A 22,636-nucleotide genomic window follows, 5' to 3' on the forward strand; every position below is an offset into this window, starting at 1 on the left:
AAGCTCTCCATATTTCCTGGTGATGTAAGCCTCAGTGAAGGTCCTTTACCCTCTGCACTTAATCATTCCTTCTCCCCTCACTTTACACAACTCCCCTCCTCCACTTAGTCACTGAGCAGCCACTCTCCCCAAACGTCCTGCTGCCCTTACTTAGTATTACCAATTCCTGGCTCTCCTTCCTCCACCCTGTAGAGATTTGGGCTCCATTCCCCCAGTTCCCACACCTGGCCTCACTGCTCCAACCACTGGGCCTGCTGAACCCTGGTTCCACCAGGTGACCAGCAGGAGACTGCAACTTTCTGGTGGAGTGAGTAACAGCAGTTGGGTCTGGGCTGACGCAAGGCTGAGAGGCAGCTCCCCAGTTCCCGCTCCTGGCCTGGTCACTATTTTTCAGGCTGAGACTCCCTCCTTCTGGCCTGGGTCACGCTGGAGGTAGAAACCAGAAAAAAACAGAAAGGATGGAATTCCAAAAGTTAGAATTCTGACAAATAGAGCAAATCTCTCAGTCTTGGATGAGATCTCTGTCCCTACCTCAGGAGGAAGCCTCACCTTAGATGGCTGGCAGGTCTGCAGTTGAAGGACCTCAATAGGCCAAAGGGTGGACAGGTCACCCATGCCTCCCCCACACCCCCTGTAATAAATCAGACAGATCAGGATTGGGTTGTTGGATTGGATGTGAACCAACACCCCTCCCTGCCATCAAACCCATTGGTGAAGGAATGTAAAATCCAGCCACAAGGTTGGTCAAAAAGCCTGAAATTTCATTAATTTGGGGGGGGTGGGACAGGGCAAGGGGGAGGAGGAGGAGGAGAGAAATGAGGAGCAGAATTTGGACATGCCAGATTGGTTAGTTATAGCCATTCTAAAATAAAAGCTAAATTCAGCTGCAACTGGGTGCTAGAAGAAGATGCATGCATGCCTGCCTTCCCAATCACATCCTGCTCCTTGGTGTTCCTGAGATATTGCTAGTGATTTACACTGTATGCAAAACTCCCAGCATTTTAAATGACCAGGCCATGTAAATTACAGCAAGGTCATTGCCACTACATCATGGCAAGCGTAACTTCTGCTCTGTCTCATTTCTGGCCATCAAAATTTCAGGTTCAGATTCAACATGATGCCGAACAAGTACATCAAAATCAATATATTTTAATTCAATTTCTGAAAGAAATAAAATAACTGTATAAATTCTCTTGGCAACTCACCCCCTGATTTCTGATATTCCAGACAGCAGCACTTTTAGTGTAGTACTTGGCTCCTCTGCTGAAACGACTAGCAGCTGGGCTGGAGATGATTCCTCTTGCACGCCTTAAAAAGAAAAAAACACCAGTTCTTTCAACTTTATGAACTTCCTTTGAAAAAGCATATGATGGGACAGTATCAGAAAATTATGCATTTTTTAAATAAATTGACCCTATTAAGTACTATTTACCAAATTCAAAACTATATATAACACAGTCAAACTGTAGCACCCCAGCAGTCTCTGTAAAAGCAAAATATTCCACTTTAGGTGCAATAGTTCTTTAGGTGGAATAAAGTGTTACACGCATTTCTTATTTTGAGTTGACCAAGTTCTTGTGATCTCAAATTAAGCCAAATCTCTCATTCTGTCTTCATGCAAGATATAACATAATTAAACACAACCTTCATGGCCAGTGAAAATGTGTGGTTAAGAAGAATGTTATTCTCAGAGTGCCCGGTATATGTTATCACTGGCCCTGATTCATATACAAATCCAGTTTTATTGAACGAGGCTAGCATCTCATTTCCATGAATGGTAAGGGTGTGGTCGAGCTTGGAATATTTGTACTGTCTTGGCTGTTGGAACACAAGAGAGAGGTATCCCTAATGTTTTGACTTTTGAGCTTCCTAAGTCAAGGCCTTGCAGGACTAGATTCTCCATGGTGGCCAAAACAATGAAATTAATCCCTTTACTGCCATTGCATAATTATGAGATTCCAACTGTGAAACTGAACATGATTTCTTGCCATGTCAGCCAACAGGAAACATGTCCATCACAACACGTATAGACTCTGGAACGGACAATTGTGCCCACTGTATCCGTTCTAATGAATTAGCAAAGCTTTTTAGAGACAACTGCAAGGCGCCCTGTCACTGCATTCACGTGCACCCTCCATTATTAGAGAGACAAACACCGCAGGGGCCATGGATCTAAATATGGCTTGGGGTCACTTTCTGGAGAACATCTCACATACATGTCTCTGCAGCAGTTGGAAAGTGAAGACCGGATTCTGGCATTCAGTGGGCTGCTGGAGATGAGGCACCTATGAAGTCTGAGTCAGATGATGAGCCTCTGCAAACAGCCATCTCTAACATGCTGAAGATGCAATAACATGTGATGGAAAATCAGGTAGAGTTGCAAGAGGCAGTCAACAGACTGGGGCAAAGGATGGGGGAGTCCATCTGCGTTCTTACCAATGTTGCAGCCCTGACATTCGAGCACCATGGGAAGGGTGGTGGCTGCCCCATCTTGATGGGATCCAAAGAATCCACAGCCAGAAACCATGGAATCATTCACCTAGGTGACTCAGTGTCTAGCCGAACCTAACTTACTCTGCCTGTCACCCCATCACCTCCAACTGTACAGCTTAAGGAGGGTTCACTTACTCCACAGCAGGAGATCCAAAGCATACCAGGTTCCTTCAGTTCTCAAGAGACTCTATGCCACAGTCATTAAAGACAACAGGGCATATCAATCATCATGTTGCCTCCATCTGTGCTGTGTATGTTGGAGAGCTATAGCGGTAAGCTAGAAAAATTAAGAAATTTCTTCACTTCCATGGTCATGGGTGTACAATCACTGTATGCATCATGCATAAATACATTTGCTGTTCTTGAGGATGGTCTCATCATCTGAAAGCATTGTGCACGTTTCTCTTATTGAGAGGGTAAGCAATGTTCCTAATGGGTGAACGCCTCTCTGTGTCAGCCTCACATTCTTGTGATGTGTAACTAATTCATGATCATTACTTGACCCTTGTGTCAGGGAGATATGTCAAACTCTTTACTGGAAGTATTTGCAAAACGTGTTAGCAATCTTTACTCATGGAGTTGTGGGTGCTCAATAGCCTTGGAGGGTCAGCTGTAATTGTTTCTCAGAATTAGAAGGTTGCTTTCATTGGTAATGCCAAAGCATCAGATCTGCAACCATGATGGTCTCTCTATTCATGCACAGCAGAAGTGCCTGCTAAAAGTTTCTCATTAAGGTGGTGATAACCGCATCAAGTCCTTTGATAACAGCTTTTGTGCTGACTTTTACCTCTCAGTTTCACAGATAAAGGTGTTGCTGCCAATCTTTCTGAAGATGAGGACCCAGCGTATCATGAGGGTTGAAGGTGCAACTCCGAAGACTGAACTTGCTCTTGATGTGACAAATCATAATGGGCTTTCAGTGCACTGTTATTGCACTTGTCCCGTTGTCTGCACCTTACTCCTGGAATGTTGTGGATATCAGTGTGGCATGGGTACACTGTCCAAGGCATGCTTTTTCGTTGGCACCCTCACATGGAAGCTGAACCCTATCTCCCTCTTCAGGCTCCTACCCTTCCGCATCTTCATCACCCAAGGAGCTCTCAGTCTCTTCCATGTCTCCCTTTGGCAAGGGGTCCTCAGTTTGAAATGCCAGGTTGTGATAGGCACAACAGACATGATTATGCAGGAGAGCACTGAAGAACCCCAGCTGAGTGGACCAAACATTGGAAGCACATCTTCAACATGCCAATGATCTGCTTGAAGATGGACTATGCTGAACCATGCGTCACATTGCCTATCCTCTGAGGCACTGAGAGGATAATGGCATGGGTATCTTGAGCCATTATTTGAGTGGGTACCCCTTATTCCCAAGCAGCCAGCCCTGTAATCAGGAGCTTATCAAATATGTGAAGCACTTGGAAGTGACTCATGATGCACGAGGTATGGGAATCCCAGGGTACCTGGCACAAATGTGGATAACTGTGCTTCTGATGATCACACACCAGTTCAACACTGAGGGGGTGGAAGCCTTTCCTATTAATGAACATCAGGACTTACTGCGTGGAGCTCTCAAAGAAATCGGTTACATTCAGTAAGCTAGGGAAACCTGAGATAGATGCAAACATCAGAAATCTAGCAGCTTAACTAGCTTCATCGAAGCCAATTTCACATAATGATGAGCCTTACTGTATTGGCCATCTGTCACCTCCTTGATACAGTTGTGTGTTGAGGACTGATTCTTGGATCAATCTGCGGGCAAATAAATTGAGCACAGCGGTGACCTTCAGGGGCAATGGCAGTGGATATCCTCCTGAAGGACGTAGCAATTATGATCCACCACATCACTTGACATGTGCAGTCATGCACAGCATTGTCTTTTGCACATCTCCAGATAGGAAAGTCTTCTTCAGTGATTGTAAGAGTGGTCTTCGTGGAATGGATCAACTTCCTCATCTTCTGGGTCTTTTTGGGGCTCCCCTGGACTGTGGATCTCAGAGCGGGCTTCCTCTCAAAGTTGTGCTAGATGGTGCCAGGCACTTCTCCTCCTCAAACAGATCAAAAGTATGTAATTGAGCAAAGACATTTCAGGTCAGAAGATCGGACAAGATTATAAGAAACAGGTAAGGATGATTAAAAGATTAATAAGGATGGAATAGTCTACGAGTGAAAGTTAGCCAGAACTATAAAAACAGACAGTAAAAGTTTTTATAAAATTTTCAACAAGAGAGAGTGTTGGCTCCATAGAAAGTGAGTGTGGAGAACTGATGATAGAAAACCAGGAGATGAAAGATGAATTGAACAGATATTTCGTATCAGTCTTCACAACAGAGTATATGTCTTCACTACAGAGGATACAAGTTAACACTCCAGGAGCAGCTATAAGCCAGGAAATTGAAGGGACAGGAAATTACAGTCACCAGAGAAGTGGGACTGAGTAAATTGCTGGTACTGAAGGCTCTGGTGGGCTTCATCCATGAGTCTTAAAGAAGTGTTTAGTGAGACAGTTGATGCATTGGTTTTAATTTTCAAAAACTTCTTATATTTGGGGCAACATAGGCACTAGGCAGAGGAATAGGTCACTCAGCCCTTTGAGCCCACTCACATGCAGTGACTTAATTTTTGCAGCCTTTTGTGGTAGAGAATTCCACAGGCTCACTACCCTTTGAGGGAAGAAATGTTTCCTCACCTCAGTCCTAAATGGTCCATCCTGTATCCTGACTCTTTGTCCTGGTTTTAGATTGCCCAACCAGGGAAAACATCCTCCCTGCAACTAGTCTGTCCAGCCCTGTTAGAATTTTATACATTTCAATCAGATCTCCCTTCATACCTCTAAACCCTAGTGAACACAGGCCCAGTCAAACCAATCTCTCCTCATAGAACAGTCCCGTCAAGACCAACTTCAGCAATAGTGAACCTCAGGAAGTTTATTTATTAGAAGGTCCCTTAGATTGGAAGATAGCAAATGTAACTTTCAAAAAGGTAGGGAGACAGAAAGCAGTAAACCATATCTGTCACAGGGAAGGTGTTAGAAGCTATCATTAATTAAGTTATAGCAGGACACCTGCATAAGCTAAAGGTAATCTGAGAAAATTAACATTGTTTTGTAAAAGGGAAATATTGTTCAACCAACTTATTAGAGTCTTTGAGGAAAGTAACTTGTGCTGTGAATAAAGGGGAACTGGTGGATGCACTGCACTTAGATTTCTAGAAGGCATTTTATAAAGTGCCAAATTAAAAGTTATTGCGGAAAATAAAAGCTCATGGCATAAGGGGTAACATATTAGTTTGGACATATTGGCTGATTAACAGGAAGCAGAAAATAGGCTTAAATGTCTTTTTCAGGTCAGCAAGATGTAACAAATGATATGCCACTGGGTCTGTGTTGGAACTCAACAGTTTACAATTTATATAAATGACTTGGATGAAGGAATTGAACAAATGGTTGCTAAATTTGCTGATGACACAAAGATAGAAAGTTATGAAGAGGACATAAGGAGGCTGCAAAAGGATATACATAAATTACCATATTGCAGCCATCTGGAACAGTTTTAGGCATTCAAGTGGCATAGTTTTGAGATGGGTGTAATATGAGAATGCCTCCCACCTATCTTTCCTAGTCTCACTGAAAGTGGACATTGGAGGTTGTGTTCTACACTTCAACACTATAGGAATCAAGATTGGCAGCCAGCAACTCCAAACAGCTGGGTGCTCCTTTCAGAGCTACCATGGAAGAGTAATGGACCTACATACTTTCTAACTGCTGCTTTTGGACAACACTGCTCGAGATACCAGTACACCATTTTTCCTCAATTGCAAGCAATGCCCATTCCAAGGGCTGCTTTGGTATCAGGAGCCAAACTAATGACCTGTTGATATAGACATTACAAAAACAGAAAATGCTGGAAAGTCTCAGCAGGTCTGACAGCATCTGTGGAGAGAGAATACAGCCAACATTTCGAATCTGGATGACCCTTAGTCAGAGCCAGGTAGCATGGCCAATGCACTTAACCAGCACATCTTTCAGACTGTGGGAGGAGACCGGAGTACCCAGAGGAAATCCATGTAGACAGGGGGAGAAGGTACAGGCTCCGCATAGACAGTGATCCAAGCCGGGAATCGCACCTGGGTCCCAGGAGTTGTGAGGCAGCAGCGCTAACCGCTGTGCCCTCGTGCCATATGGATGAGTTCAGGGATATTTAGATGAGGCTCTCCGGATGAATTGGAAAAAGGAAGTTCATCCTCATTGTGCAGAGAAAACAATCCTCATTTTCTGTTTTACTTCACATTGAACTAAAGGTTTAATTTCACAAGTTCAAGCCACGAGCAAATTAAGATATATTAAGGGTGCTCTATGTAGCCAACATACCCTCTAGCTGGTCCTCCAACAGAGACAACCTGCAGGGGGAAAGCGGTTCTGCCGCGCCCACGCTTGCTCCCTGCCCACTGGCCTACAACGGTCCCTGCAATCTCTAGTTTACCCCCTTGGGAGGGCATTGGCTGGACACCTGCAAATGGAAAAGAAATAATTACTACTAGTCAGCATTTGTCAGTAAATCAAAATGAGGATGAACATTGTAGTATACCAACAAGTCTTTGCTGAACTTTTTAATGAACTATCAATGTGAAAATAAGAAACTATCTGGAGGTCACAATATTGAAAATTAATGTCAGTACATCTGCTCAAGTATAAATTAAACTTGCTTTAAAAAACATATCAGTAGACTTCATTTATATTTTCACATATTCAAGAGAACATCATATTGATCCTTGAAATAGTAGCCAGTATGCTTAGAGCTGCTCACTTCCATTGGCCATATCCAAAAATGGATTAGTATGCAGTTATCTGTCTACATGCAGTTAATTTAAATTCTAAATCAAAAGACTTGTGTGTGCAGTTTTTGCCAAAGTTCATCAAGTATAGCAATGAAATGCTTCTTTTTCCACAGTTTCAATTATCCCTATGTGGGCAAATATTTGCTAGCTTAAAGGAAACCTTTAAAGTAACTTAAATCACTGAATTCCCACAGTACAGAAGGAGGCCATTTGGCCCATTGAGCCTGTGCTGACAACAATCTCACACAGGCTCTATCTCCATATCCCCACCTTGCTAATCCCCTGACACAAGATCAATTTAGCATGGCCAATCAACCTAACCCATACATTTTTGGTCTGTGGGAGGAAACCGAAAGACCAAAGAAAAAACCCATGCAAACACAAGGAGATTGTGCAAACTCCACACAGTGACTCAAGGCCAGGATTGAACCTGAGTCCCTGGCGCTGAACACAGTGCCACCGTCACTATTAAAAATGGAGGCTATTTTTGGAAATAGTTAAAGGAACAATATGATCTTTCATTTTTCACATATAGCCTAAGTAGCCTCAGAGTGAGTGAATCTGCTCCAACATTTCTTAACTCCAATGGAGTAAACCTCACTTTTACTGAACCAATAAAAACTTTATTTCCACATCAGCAGCTTCTAAACCTGCGATATCGGTTACCTGGATGGATAAAAGTAGCAGATTTATGAGAATACTCCACATGCAAGTTCCTCTCCAAATCGCACATTTCCTGACTTGAAAGTATATTTTAGTTCCTTTATCACTGCTGAGTAAAATGCAGGAACACACTACCTAACAGCACTGTGTTAATGCACCAGGCAGTTAGCAGTGGTTTAAGGAAGTGGCTTACTGCCATCATCGTAGGAGCAATGAATGTTGGCTTTGCATGCAATGCCCACATCCCATGAATGAATTGAAAAAAGTAAAAGAAAAGTCATTCTTGTGGCCTGAGTGAGATTGACAATTTTGAGTTAATTAAAAAGTGCCAGAGGACTGGAGAACAGCTAATGTGGTCCCACTATTTAAGAAAAGGTTGTAGAGACAAGCTAGGGAACTATGGACCAGTGAGTCACGTGTCTGTGGTTGGGAAACTACTGGAGAAGATTCTGAAGGAGAAAATTGAACTCCATTTGGAGACAGTAAAAAGTTTCACAACACCAAGTTAAAGTCCAACAGGTTTCTTTGGAATTACGAGCTTTTGGAGCATTGCTCCTTCCTCAAGTGACTCACCAGATTAAAGTCCAACAGGTTGATTTCTAATCGTGACCTTTCAGAGTGCCGTTCCTTTATCAGGTGACTCACCTGAGAAAGGAGCAGCACTCCGAAAGCTCGTGAATCCAATTAAATCCCTGGCGTTGTGAGACTTCTTACTGTGCCCACACCAGTCCAATGCCGGCACCTCCACACGTCCATTTGAAGAGGTACGGTTTGATCAGGGATAGTCAGCATGGTTTTGTCAGGGGGAGATCATGCCTAACAAATTTGACCGATTTTTTTGAGCATGTAACTGAGTGTGTGGATGAGAGTAGTGCTGTTGTTGTAGTTTACATAGATTCAGCAAAGCCTTTGACAAAATCCCAAACAGGAGACTTATTAAGAAGGCTAATGCACATGGGATACAGGGTGATCTGACAAGGTGGATTAATAATTGGCTTAGCAGTGGGAGACAGAGGGTGATGACAGATGTTGCTTTAGTGACTGGAGGCCAGCGACATATCAAAGAGATCCATGCTGGGCTCCCTATTATTCATCATTTATATAAATGACATAGATGACAATGTGGGGGATGGGATCAATAAGTTTGTCGAGGACACAAACATTGGCCAGGCGGTTAACAATGTGGTTGAGTGTTTTGGGTTACAGGAAGATATAGACAAGATGGTCAAATGGGCAGATAAGTGGCTGATGGAATTTAAACCTGCAAAGTGTGAGGTGATGCACTTTGGAAGCAGTAACTTGACAAGGAAGTATACTATGAAAGGTCTGACAGTGGGAAGTTCTGAAGAACAAAGGGACTGTGGCGTGTTTGTCCATATGTCTCTGAAGGCAGAAAGGCAGGTTAATAGGGTGGTAAAAAAGGCACATGGCACACTTGTCTTTATCAATTGGTGTACAGACTACAATTGAGGTCATGATGGAGTTGTATAGAACTTTGGTGAGGCTACAGATTTCTGATAGACAAGGGAATTAAGGGTTATGGGGAGAAAGCGGGAAAGTGGAACTGATCCACTTCTGATCAGCCATGATCTTATTGGATGGTGGGGCAGGCCCGAAAGGCTAGATGGCCTCTTCCTGCTCCTATTTCTTACGTTCTTATATGGGTGAGAGAAGATTCACCAGGATGCTGCCTGGGATGGAACATTTACGTTATAAAGGCAGGTTGGACATGGTTGGGTTGTTTTTGTTGGAGCAGAGAAAGATGTGGGGCAACCTGATTGAGGTGTTCAAGATTATGGGGAGCAGTCTTATTCCCTTAGTTGAAGGATCAGTTACGAGGGGACACAAGTTAAAAGTGAGGAGTGGGAGGTTCAGAGGGGATTTGAGGAAAATTTTTTTTACCCAGAGGGTGGTGAAGGTCTGGAATGCACTGCCTGGGAGGGTGGTGGATGCAGAATGCCTCATATCCTTTAAAAAGTACCTGGATGAGCACTTGGCACACCATAACATTGAGGGCTATGGGCCAAGTGCTGGCAAGTGGGATTAGGTGGGCAAGTTAGGGCCTTTTATATGTTGGTGCAGACGCTATGGGGGCGAAGGGCCTCTTCTGCACTGTAGTATACTGTGAAAAGCTGTCTGTGGATTAACACTTGAAACTGAGGTAAGGTAACACAAAATTTCAATACAGACAACCAACAACTTCAAGCCCAATCAAAACCAGAGCAGCACAGTGACTCAATGCATCCTCATCCTTTCTCTGCATTTCAGTTGTCTTACACAAAATAGAAACAAAAAATGTATTCTTAAACTGTGTGTGTGTGTGGGGGCGGGGTGAGGGCAAGGTCAGCAAATAACCTTGGTCAACACATTACCTAATCAGTTCCAGAAACAATCATGTAGTCTGTGGGCTGTGCTATAGTTACATGGAACAATGATCCGATGCTGGAGCTGATCTGGATTAGCACCACCACAAAAGCTATCATACAACTTCAAACAGTACCAAAAAATAACAGAATCAGTGCAGATTAAATTACCCTGGTATAATTCAAACACCAGTTTAGTCTGGTCACTGCTGTGGGACACCCCCTCCCCCCCAAGTTTTCTTTTATAAATTGACACTGAATGTGATATTCAGCCAAGCAACCTTAGGGGTATTTCCTGCTCATGCTTGATTCTCTAGGATGAGCTAAATCCCAAGCGTGTGCCTGCACCAAAATGGAGTATCGGGACTCCATTCCAACGACCTGATCATACTAAATCCACTGCAGATATAAAAGTTAGACTACAGGAGAAGATTTCATGGAGGTCCACTCTCTAAGAGTGCGTGTCTTTAACCAAATAGGGAAATTAGGGACTTGTACAAATACCAATTTTAGTGCCAAGGTCAATCCCATTTAGGTTGGCTACAAAAGGCAATGACATCAACAGTTTGAGCATGGATCCTTTGTCGGAGATAATTGCATCCTCAAAAGGAAAACAGGATAATTTTTTTGAAGCAGATGGGATTCAATGCAATGTAAAAACGACAGAACAAAAGGATGTTTTGAACTGTTCTTGCAGAGAGCTGGAACAAGATACAATGATCACTGTAGAATCACAGAATCCCTATAGTGTAGAAGGAGGCAATTTGGCCCATCTCTCAGCAAAAGCTTACTCAAGTCCACGCCCCCTGCCCTATCCCCTTAGCTTCACATAATTACCACGCTAATCCACCTAACGTACACATCTATGGATAAAATGGGACAATTTAACATGGCCAATCCATCTAACCTACACATCTTTGGACTGTGGCAGGAAACCGAATCACCCAGAGGAAATCCACAAGGACAAAGCATCATGCCCTGGAAGTTGGCTGGTCACCCACCCCTTCACCTGCCTCCATTAAAAGTGGAAATGAGGAGTCTCAAAGAGCATAGGCGCTGTTTCTTCTACTCCTGTCTAAACCATACCCACTCTCACAAGAGGTTATTGCAGAAGGTCAGGGGACATGGAGTTGGGGGTAGGGTGTTAGCGTGGATAGAGGATTGGTTGTCAAATAGGAGGCAGAGAGTGGGGGTCAATGGGTGCTATTCGGATTGGCGGATGGTGACTAGTGGAGTGCCCCAGGGGTCGGTGCTGGGGCCTCAGCTATTTACCATTTATACAGATGATCTGGAGGAGGGAACCGAGTGTAGGGTGTCAAAATTTGCTGATGACACCAAGATTGGTGGAACGGCAAATTGTGCGGAGGGTGTGGAGAGTCTACAGAAGGATCTAGATAGGCTGGGCGAATGGGCCAGGAAATGGCAAATGGAATTTAATGTTGGCAAGTGCGAGGTGGTCCACTTTGGTAGGAATAATGGTAGGAAGGACTATTACTTATGGGGTGAAAAACTGCAGCAGGCGACGGTGCAGAGGGACGACGGGGTCCTTGTGCATGAGTCGCAAAAACCCATCTTGCAGGTGCAGCAGGTGGTCAGGAAGGCGAATGGGATGCTGGCCTTCATCGCGAGGGGGATTGAATATAAAAGTAGGGAGGTCTTGCTGCGGCTGTATAGGGCATTGGTGAGGCCACAGCTGGAGTACTGTGTGCAGTTTTGGGTGCCGTACTTATGCAAGGATATTTTGACCTTGGAGGGAGTGCAGAGGAGGTTTACTAGGCTGATGCCAGAGTTGAGGGGGTTGAGCTATGAGGAGAGGCTGAATAAGCTAGGTTTGTACTCGTTAGAGTTTAGAAGAATGAGGGGGGATCTCATTGAGACGTATAAGATGATGAATGGGATGGATAGGATAGAGGTGGAGAGACTCTTCCCGCTCAGAAAGGATAGTAGGACTAGGGGACACAGCCTCAAGATAAAGGGGGAGCGGTTTAGAACGGAGTTGAGGAGGAACTTCTTCACTCAAAGGGTGGTGAATCTCTGGAATTCTCTGCCCGTTGAAGTGGTGGAGGCTAAATATTTTCAAGACGCGGGTTGATGGGTTTTTGATAAGAGAGGGGATTAAGGGTTATGGGGAGAGGGCGGGAATGTGGAACTGAGCCACAACAGATCAGCCATGATCTTATTGAATGGCGGGGCAGGCTTGAAGGGCTAGATGGCCTACTCCTGCTCCTACTTCTTATGTTCTTATGTTCACTCATTTTGGGGTCCTAAATTACTCCCTAAATCTCGTGTTGTAAGCTTTAAATCATATTCTTCTCAAATCTACAAATTCCACGGCAATTTTCCCCTGTAAAAATTATTCAAATTTAAAACCTGGATCTTACACAAGATAAATGATAAACTTCTTAGCACAAATTTTTAGGTTACAAGTGGAAATCACCCATTGATAAATCAGAGGTATCTTGGAAAGCCAGTAGATAATTACTGTCTGAGTAACTGCCACTGGCAAAAGGCCTAAAAATTGAGCTGAAGCTGCATCAGATTTGTAGTTACAGTTTCCCATCACAGCAACCTAAACAGTACCATGCAGGAATATAGTGGTCAGAGATAAAGTCACCCTGACTCCTCACCTGTAAGCTAGCTGTGAGGAAGTGATAATTTACACAAACGCAAAGTCAGGAAATGGTAGACATCATGATGATTTTGGGAAGCAAGGAATTTTATCTTAGACCATAAGAGACTTCATGCTATTTAACTTGTCATGTGCCCAGACAAATCAAAACCAAAATCTAACTACTTAGTCACGCCAAACACACGTCAGGTTTAAATGTCACAGATTATACAATGTTATTTATGAGTGAAACCTTGCTGAAATTTCAGACTTCGGTATAGACAAAACAGTAATGCCCCTTACCACCCAAGCCTCTTCCTCTACCATGATGTGTCAGGATTGGTCCGACAGGTCGTGGATAAACTGCAGCTGGATAAAAATGCATGGCTGCTGGAGGAGGATAAGCAAGAGGATGAGCTTGCCTAGAAAAGTTTAAGCCTTCCAGAATACTCTGACGCATTTTCTCAAGTTTTTCAGCTTGATCAGCCTATAATTAATCACAAAATAGTACAGATTCTAAGTATAGAGTACACATTTTTCCACTCTGGATTTCCTGTATAATGCTTGTTCCCCAAAGCATCAATAATGCAGATAAACCAAACAATGGTGCATAAGCTACAAAATTAAACACTAATAACCTTATGGCTCTTTATTAATATATAATGTAAACCAAAGCTAATTCAAATCTCAAAATATGTATTTTGCATCCATATTCTCAAAACAGAATTTGCATCTCAAACATATTGCCTTGTAAATGGTATGCTTAAACCGTGCACATCAAAATTTACGAAAGTGATTTTAAGTTATGTTGCAACTTAGAACTAGTTTGATTATTTCTACATATTTGGTACATGTGGTATAGAAACTAGACTGGTTAAGTAAATTTATACAATTAAACTCAGAATAATGCCAACATAAGAAGGTCATGCCTAGTTACTTTTCAATTTGTCAAATGGTGAATTTGGATTGACAACCTGTCTGCAGGTCTCTGTGATATAAACTATACTTCGAAGTCTTCCTTTCGATGCACTGAAAGACCTTTTAATGCCAAAACAAGTTAATATCAAACAGACATTAATGAATTTCCTTCATCCATTTATTGAGAGTGGGTCTTTTAATTCATATTTAGACATCTGAACTGCCATCCTTCAGAATTCTCTGAAATTCTATGACTGCCTACAAATTACATTAAAACTGATCCTGCAATTGCCCCTGTTAGATTGTGGTGAATGTCCAAATAAAAATGGTGCACTTCATGGCTTACATTCTGCACCCTTTTATGGGTGTCAAAAATGTGTACCAATGCCATCAGATTAGCGCTTCTTAAACAGCTAACACAGGAAATGTAAAATAAACTAGACTGGCAAAGGTTTTCCAAATATTTAAGATATTATCACATAAAAACAGTGTGACTCTTTGCAGAGTTGAAAATATGTGAGAAGGTATGGCAGTTGACATAATTTCGATAAAGTGTACCCTTATCTGGGTTACAAATATTGTGCAAAAAGGTGCATCATTAACAATAAAAAATACACAGTACATTGACAAAATGCCTATTAAAAATCCAGAATGCACTGGTGGAAGCAGATTGAATATTTTTACATTTAAAAGGAATTGATGGCGAACTTGAAAAATTTAAAAAATTGCAGGACAGTGGGATTAATTGGATACCTCATTCGAAGAGCTGGTGTAAACATGATGGGCTGCATAACCTACTTTGCTTGCTTTAAGATTCTATGAAATATCACTGCACACATTACTTTCATCAATTGTCAATGTTCTGCTGCAGTATTTAAGCAAAATAGGCTAGACTGTATACTTCATAGTTCTAACTTAACTGTGATTTAATTCAATCCCACACCATTATGGCTGACTTTCAACTACCCTCTGAAATGGCACAGCAAGCCACTCAGCTGAATCAAAACAGCAAGGGCCAACTAGGAACAGGCAAGAATGCCAGCACTGCCAGCAACATCTGAGAATAAATTTAAAATGTCATTCAATCATCTCAAAGATACTTCCAGCTCTGCCAACTCTTTATTTTCTGCCATCCAACATGTCCTCTGAAACCAGAGGCTGTTGGAATGCACAATAATCAGTGTTAACCTGCCTAAATTATGATTTTCGATTGTCCAAATATCAGAAGATATGTCAAGTTGGAAGTAGGAATTGGTCAGGGATTTGATAGTAAATCACCATATAAAACTAAATTCGAACTGTCAGTTGCAGCAATAGTTTAGGAGAGAATTTAATGAATACGAGCAGAAACAAAGGCATAATGTGTAGTCAAATTGCCTAGGTGAACAAGTTTTGCTGAAAAATGGGATTTTCCTTTTGGTAGACTGCACTCAAAAAAATTAGAAATATATGCATATTACTGCAGTGTGAGCCAAGCATCCTTTTTCATCTTCCCCATGTAAAATTACTCATCTGCACCTCGCTAAAATTGGGGCTATATGTTGGAAAGCTCAAATGTAAACCCAGACAGTAGCTACAGTATTTGGTTCATCACCCTACTACAGAACTCCTTTTGCTAAGCATCTAGGTGTTCCATGAATCAAAGAAGTCTTTCCACATAATTACTATTTGTGTAAATGTGGCTGGAAATCCAGATCTTGAGTTGTTCTGTCACTGTAACCTTCAGCAGTTCTCCATCCTAACAAATTTGAGTTTTAATAGGGAATGTAATCATCTCGCTGGCACTGGTTTGCCAGAAGTACAGTGGAACCCCAGCCACAATTCTGACCGAGGACTGCAAATGCAAATCGATCGGAGGCATTTTTTGGCCATTATGATAACATAACTTCAATTCAAAGGAAAACTCCTCCTACTGGGTACATATGAACTAGGTGTAGGATGAACAATTCCCTGCAAATAGGACTAGAATAGACCCACGGTTAAGTTGTTTGGACTGGTGGCAGGGCAGAACATGGTCTAATAAATCGTTTGAATGCAAGTTTAAAATACAAATTTACATTTATTTCAACTCTGTGAAAATATCAAAAGTTCATGTTCAGATGTTGTTATGAACTTGACACTCAAGATAATAACATGAAGGGCAAAATAAACTTTTTGGAAAGGTGCTAGGCACTGGATAATAAGACAATTATTTGGCTGATGCAAGTTTTTCATCTCCCTGCTGTACATCATGATAATCACGGCCTCATCGGGAATTCAGCACACGGACAAAGAAAAATTGAATGTTTCACTGAAGTTAGGCCAAGAACAGTTTAACATCTTTATGTAACAGAGCTAGGTAGTCACTTACTTCCTATTATTTATTTATTGCTCTATGTGGTGGGCAACTCCAAGGCTCATACAATGAATTGTGTGCTGCACAGATCAGAATGGAAACACTCATTCTGAATGGAAAGAAACACAGCGACATACTGAAAATACCTGTGAGGTATCAGAGGTGTGGAGAATCAACCCAACAGAGTTGAAGAAATTCTACAACAATACCAACGGAGAAGGCTTGAATTGCATGCTCCTTTTTGCGCTCCCCACTCTCATAGTTTGGGAATCTCTGCTTTAATATAGCTCTAGATTAAACATATCTAGTTACCTTCTCAAACAATTAATTTGTAACTTTAATTTCGGATATTAGACAATTTGTTTGTGCATCATAAACTACACCTTTTAGCATTCACATACTGAATGTACCAATGAAAACCTTTCTCACTTCAAATGAAAGCACTTCATTGTATAATTTTGCATATGCCTACGACTTTCCGAACAGCCTTCACGAACAAGTTTACATAATAAGTATTCATGGTCTGTTCAAAGGAGTGGCAATCTTACAGCAAGACTTGATCTGGTCCTCAACGAAGACCCACACCAAAGGTTCCCTTACACAAAGGGATCACTGGTCATCAAGTCAGAGGCAGTTATCTCTTGGCCAATTTTTCTCATCTTGACACAGCTGATTTCAGGTCAAGGATCAGGCTTATTATTCTGCCACATAGAACTCAGTATTTACAACAGTTCATTTACTACTGAAGGTTCAGGCACCAAATCAGGTAACACCCTTACTCTGCAATATACTGAATCATCTTGCATCATCTTAAACAAAGGCAACTTGTTCAGAATTGTTTCTGGTGTTGGTTAAAAAGATGCAATTAAAATGATCAACTATTAGTATTTATTTTCTAAAGCTAATCTCTTCAGGCCCACTGCATTGATACGAAATATATAATTATATAAATCACCAAACGAGGATCAAATTATTCTAATCAATAATTAAATACAATTTGTTTTTATTACTACATTGTTAAAATTACATTTAAAATGTAAATGTAAACTGCACATTTATTACAATCCGTACCTGACCATCGCAGAGGTCAATCAAGGACACCTTTTCCCGGCTCACTTTTATAAGCTTACTTTGGAAAAGCTTGCCATCAAAGTACATCCATGGACAACAATGTTCCCATGGAATTGGCTGCCCACATGCATCATTTGCAAAAAGTGCCATATCAACTCCACTCATAAACAGTGCACCGAGTTGGATACCACGGGGATCCAGGTTTTCAATCTGAAAAAGAAAATACACAGGAATAAATCTACATGTGTGAACTGACTTGGCTGGACAATGAAATCTATGATGGTAGGGACCTCTGGAGTAGACCAGCACGATCATCCACGTGGCATTTTTAACTGAAGATGCAGCTTTATCTCTTGTCCTCAGTACTGGGCTTCACCATAGTAAAGGATGGGTGTGCTAATTAGCTTCCTCCTATTACTCATCTGTTGCCCACATGTTCGTGATGAAATGTAGTATGGATGCTGAGCTTTATTCTGACCCACTGATGTTGGGCTGGTTTAGATACTGCTTTTGGTATTTACAGGTAGCCTTACATTGTAATTTCACTGACTTCTGCCTCATTAAGATTCTTAAAGTGAATTCTCAGGATGTGGATGTCACTGGCCAGGTCATCAATTTTTGCCCATTGTTGCCCTGAGCGTGTAGTGGTGGGCCTTCTTCTCATAACAGTGAAGTCACTGGAAAATGCAGTTCTGTGCATTTGCAGCAAAATATCGGAAGAGGTATTTGAAAGAAATTTGAAAGATATTGAGATATTTGAAATATCTGAAAGAAATGGCAGAATGGATGCCTTAGTAATTATTTACCAAAATTCACTGGATTCCGGGGAAGTCATGATGTGGGTATGCCGGCGTTGGACTGGCGTAAACACAGTAAAAAGTCTGACAACACCAGGTTTTAGTCCAACCGATTTATTTGATGATACTCACAAGCTTTCGAGGGGAAAGCTTTGAAGAGGCAGTCCCCTCGAAAGCTTCTGAGTATTATCAAATAAATCGGTTGGACTAAAACCTGGTGTTGTCAGACTTTTTACTGTGTTTCCGGGCAAGTGCCAGAAGATTGGAAAACGGCTAATGTTATGCCGCTGTTTAAAAAAGGCAGCAGACAAAAGGCAGGGAATTATAGGCCGGTTAGTTTAACATCTGTAGTTGGAAAAATGCTAGAATCCGTCATCGAAGAAGAAATAGCGAGGCACCTAGCAAAGAATGGTTTGATTGAGCAGACGCAGCACGGATTTGTTAAGGGGAAGTCGTGTTTGACAAATTTACTGGATTTCTACGAGGATGTGACTAGTGCGGTAGACAGAGGGGAACCAGTGGATATGGTGTTTTTAGATTTTCAAAAGGCGTTTGATAAGGTGCCTCATAAAAGGTTGCTACAGAAGGTTAGGGTGCACCGAGTTGGGGGTAAGGTGTTAGCGTGGATAGAGGATTCGTTGTCTAATAGGAAGCAGAGAGTTGGTATCAATGGGTGCTATTCTGATTGGCGGTTGGTGACTAGTGGAGTGCCGCAGGGATCGGTGCTGGGGCCTCAGCTATTTACCATTTATATAGATGATCTGGAGGAGGGGGCTGAGTGTAGGGTGACAAAATTTGCTGATGACACAAAGACGAGTGGAAAAGCAAATTGCGTGGAGGGTGTGGAAAGTCTGCAGAGGGATCTGGATAGGCTCAGCGAGTGGGCGAGGACCTGGCAGATGGAGTATAATGTTAGCAAGTGTGAGGTTATCCACTTTGGCAGGAATAATAGTAGGAGGGATTATTATTTAAAAGGCAAAAAGCTGCAGCATGCTACGCTGCAGAGGGACCTGGGGGTCCTTGTGCACGAGTCGCAAAAACCCAGTCTGCAGGTGCAGCAGGTGATCAAGAAGGCGAATGGGATGCTGGCCTTTATAGCAAGGGGGTTAGAATATAAAAGTAGGGGGGTCTTGCTGCAACTGTACAGGGTACTGGTGAGGCTGCAGCTGGAGTACTGTATGCAGTTTTGGACACCGCACTTGCGGAAGGATATACTGGTCTTGGAGGGAGTGCAGAGGAGGTTCACTAGGCTGATACCGGAGATGAGGGGGTTGGACTATGAAGAGAGACTAAATAGACTGGGTCTGCACTCGTTGGAGTTTAGAAGGATGAGGGGGGATCTTATAGAACGTATAAGATAAGGAAGGGGATGGATAGGGTAGAGGTAGAGAGGTTCTTCCCGCTTAGAAAGGATAACAGGACTAGAGGGCACAGCCTCAAGATAAGGGGGAGGCACTTTAGATCAGAGTTGAGGAGGAACTTCTTCACTCAAAGGGTGGTGAATCTCTGGAATTCTCTGCCCGTTAAAGTGGTGGAGGCTACCTCGCTAAATATATTTAAGTCACGGGTAGATAGATTTTTGATAGACAAGGGAATTAAGGGTTATGGGGAGAAAGCGGGAAGTGGAACTGATCCACTTCAGATCAGCCATGATCTTATTGAATGGCGGGGCAGGCTCGAAGGGCTAGATGGCCTACTCCTGCTCCTATTTCTTATGTTATGTAGAGCTGATTTTCTTTCCCAAAGAGCATCAGTGAACCAGTTGGATGTTTCTCTTTCTTAAAAAAAGGCAATCCGACATGGATATTGATTTCAGCTTTATTCTTTATTCAGAATTGAATTCAACTTCTTTAATTGCCATGTTGAGATTTCAATTTGCACTCTAGATTTTTAGTCCGTATCTCCAGAATACTAGTCCAGTAACAAAACTACCATATCTATACATTCAATTAAGGGTGACAGGTTTTGCAATCAGAGGAAGGAATCAGGAGGTGGGAATAATCCTGCATTGTGATCTTAACTATTGTCAAGTGGGTGGGATGGGTCTGCCATCTTCATCAGGACGCTCGGAAAGGGTCTGTCTTGGTCACCATTTCCCCCCCTTAAAGTTCTGATTATCCCTTAAACGTGTCAGCAATAAGTCTCAACTTCAGTTGTTAGAAATTAAAAACGCATACATGAACCTCCTGGGTGGGGACCCAACTGCCCACCCAAAATTTGGCCTGGCAATAGCATTGTTCCCCTGTCTCTGCTCCTTCCATTATTGATCTCCTTCAGTTAACTTCCTCTAATGCCAACCCCAACCCCCGAGCCACAAAAACCCTGTACCTAACTTCAAGAAGTTTCCCAGTTTTCTGTCCTGCCTCTGTAGCCATTCCTGCCTCTTCTCATTGGTGGGATTGCAGAGAGTTTCCAGAGGCTGCCCAAGCAAACCCCATAAAACGGCCAGCAGTACCAACACTGCTTTGGTGGCCATGTTTTCGCTTTTCCGCCTCAATCTGATCCCATTTCAGGGCTGCAAAATCCAGCCTCAAATATAAGGTTAATTAACTGACCATTTGTAATCATTTCCAAGAATAAACAAAAAGCAATTTCAAAAAAAAAAGAAAATTTTATGTTATATTTGTTTTACATTTTGTAATTATCAACTTCCACCGATTCCACTGAAAAGTGATTATGCATCATAACTGTTTCAGGGGAGTTTAACTATATAACATTGGAAGTATCTTAAATCGCACAAGGAACATGTACAATAGTAATAATTCAAATGCGTACACAACAGAATGAAACAGATTCATGCTCCCAGCACATGTTGCTCAGTCTTGGCATAAGCATGCATTTCTGGTTTTGGGAGCCTTCATACTATTTCTGTGATGCTTAATTGTTAATCAGATTATACTCATTTATTGATACTTACCTTTGTTGCAGCTCTCCCAAATTAGAGCTCCAATGTAGGTGGGTAATGCACTCCAAGCAGCTATCCACCTCCACTGCCTTTCTCCAATGCTGCAGCCCGATTCAGAGCTCTCCAGCCTTCAAGTTAAGAAAAGCTGTGTTCCCAGCTAAGGCCAGGTGCTCAATTTCTCTTCATGTAAAGTTGGCATTCTCCACACTAATTCCTGTACAGTTCATTCTTTAAACAGAAAACACCATTCACACTAGCAATGCTCAGCTTTTAAATAATGCAAGCCTTTCCAGATCACTGGAGAAATCCTTTTCTTTTTAAAGCCTTCAAGGGGGAAGGCTTATCCTTCATTATTCTTGCATGTCCCCACAACTGACACCACCTCCTCCCCGCTCCCTGCCCTGATCAGAAACCCCTGCCAAATCCCCAGTTACAAAGAATTAATACTTGGTGACTAAGTTATCAATTGAGTTTATTTTGATGTAGATTTCTGGACATAGTTCTTCAAGAAATTTTCTCCTATATGTTAAAACACTAATAATTACATGACTCCTTATTACCACATCTCAAATTAGCTGATTAAATGCAGACAAGATAAAAGCCATTTTGGGAGGAAACTATCCAAACCACAGGGCTGCTATAACAAATAAATCCTTTCATTACGACTTCAGTAAACTCATGTCTAGTCTAATGTGAAATGACTAATCTATCCATTAGAATTTCTTTCTGAAGCAGATCCTTTGTCAATGTGCTTGCCATCAATGCTCTCGGACTGGCTAGAAAAGAAGAATTTAAACAAAAGCAGCTGGACAAAGTGGAAAGTTTAGCACTGATGGCCGCTGGCAAAATTAATGAAGGAAGGAAACTGATGCAAGTGGCGTCACAAAACCTGTGATTCTGGAGTTGGCAGTGCTGAATCAAAGGGAGTGGTAAAGGAACAAAATATGCATTTAATGAATGGCAGAAGACTGAACAGCTGCCATCTGCCAGCTAAAACAAGAGAAACACAAAAACACAAACATGTCTCCTGTCTTCTGCCCTTTTACAGGCTTTCCCTTTTGTTCTTTTTCCATCCTCCCCCTTTTCACCTGCTTAAAACCTATTATATTTCCAAATTTTCCTAGTTCAGATAAAAGGTTATTGATCTGAAACATTAATTCTGTTTCTCTCCACAGATGTTGCCAGATGTATTAAATATATGTAGCATTTTGTTTTAATTTCAGATTTCCAGTATCAGAGTATTTTGCATCCATAGTCCCATCTTTTGCAGTTTAACAAATTTGTCTTTGGGCAGGAATTAACATTGAGATCTGTGTTTCTGCATGCCCTCCAGATCTAATAATTCCAAATGGATTTGATGTCAAAGTAGAATTACAGACTTCCATTTTGAAGAACTAAACTTCTAGGCCAAGGATTTGTCCTGCCCTCATAATGTGGGTTCAAAATACTAACTGGCTTAAAGGATTGTAAAAATGAGCTACTACAATGTACCCAAGCCTCCTTGCTCTGATGCGGCAACCAAATCTCTAGCCTCTAACCTGGCCTCATTCCCACCTCCCAAATCTGAGTATTTTCTTGTTCATGGATGTCTCAACTTGACCAACAAATTTTGAGGTTCCACTCTCTTTCACGTGATTCAGATCTCTTCAT

General features: G+C 42.0%; 1 protein-coding gene across 3 annotated transcripts in view; it reads right to left on the reverse strand.

Annotated features, from left to right (window-relative positions):
* LOC145337544 (constitutive coactivator of PPAR-gamma-like protein 1 homolog) overlaps positions 1-22,636 on the reverse strand; it is a 124,670-nt gene that overhangs the window by 7,424 nt on the left and 94,610 nt on the right. For 2 of the 3 annotated variants that reach the window (XM_080182346.1, XM_080182340.1), the window contains exons 13-16: positions 17,285-17,494; positions 13,264-13,447; positions 6,860-6,998; positions 1,206-1,308 (exon numbers count right to left, since the gene is read on the reverse strand). In XM_080182346.1, coding sequence (XP_080038472.1) covers positions 1,206-1,308; positions 6,860-6,998; positions 13,264-13,447; positions 17,285-17,494 — 636 coding nt within the window. The remainder of the gene's footprint in view (positions 1-1,205; positions 1,309-6,859; positions 6,999-13,263; positions 13,448-17,284; positions 17,495-22,636) is intronic. The other variant, XM_080182354.1, reaches the window with a different exon arrangement.

This window comes from Carcharhinus amblyrhynchos, chromosome 3 (assembly GCF_965287045.1).
Source record: "Carcharhinus amblyrhynchos chromosome 3, sCarAmb.v2.hapA, whole genome shotgun sequence".
Lineage (NCBI taxonomy): Eukaryota > Metazoa > Chordata > Chondrichthyes > Carcharhiniformes > Carcharhinidae > Carcharhinus > Carcharhinus amblyrhynchos.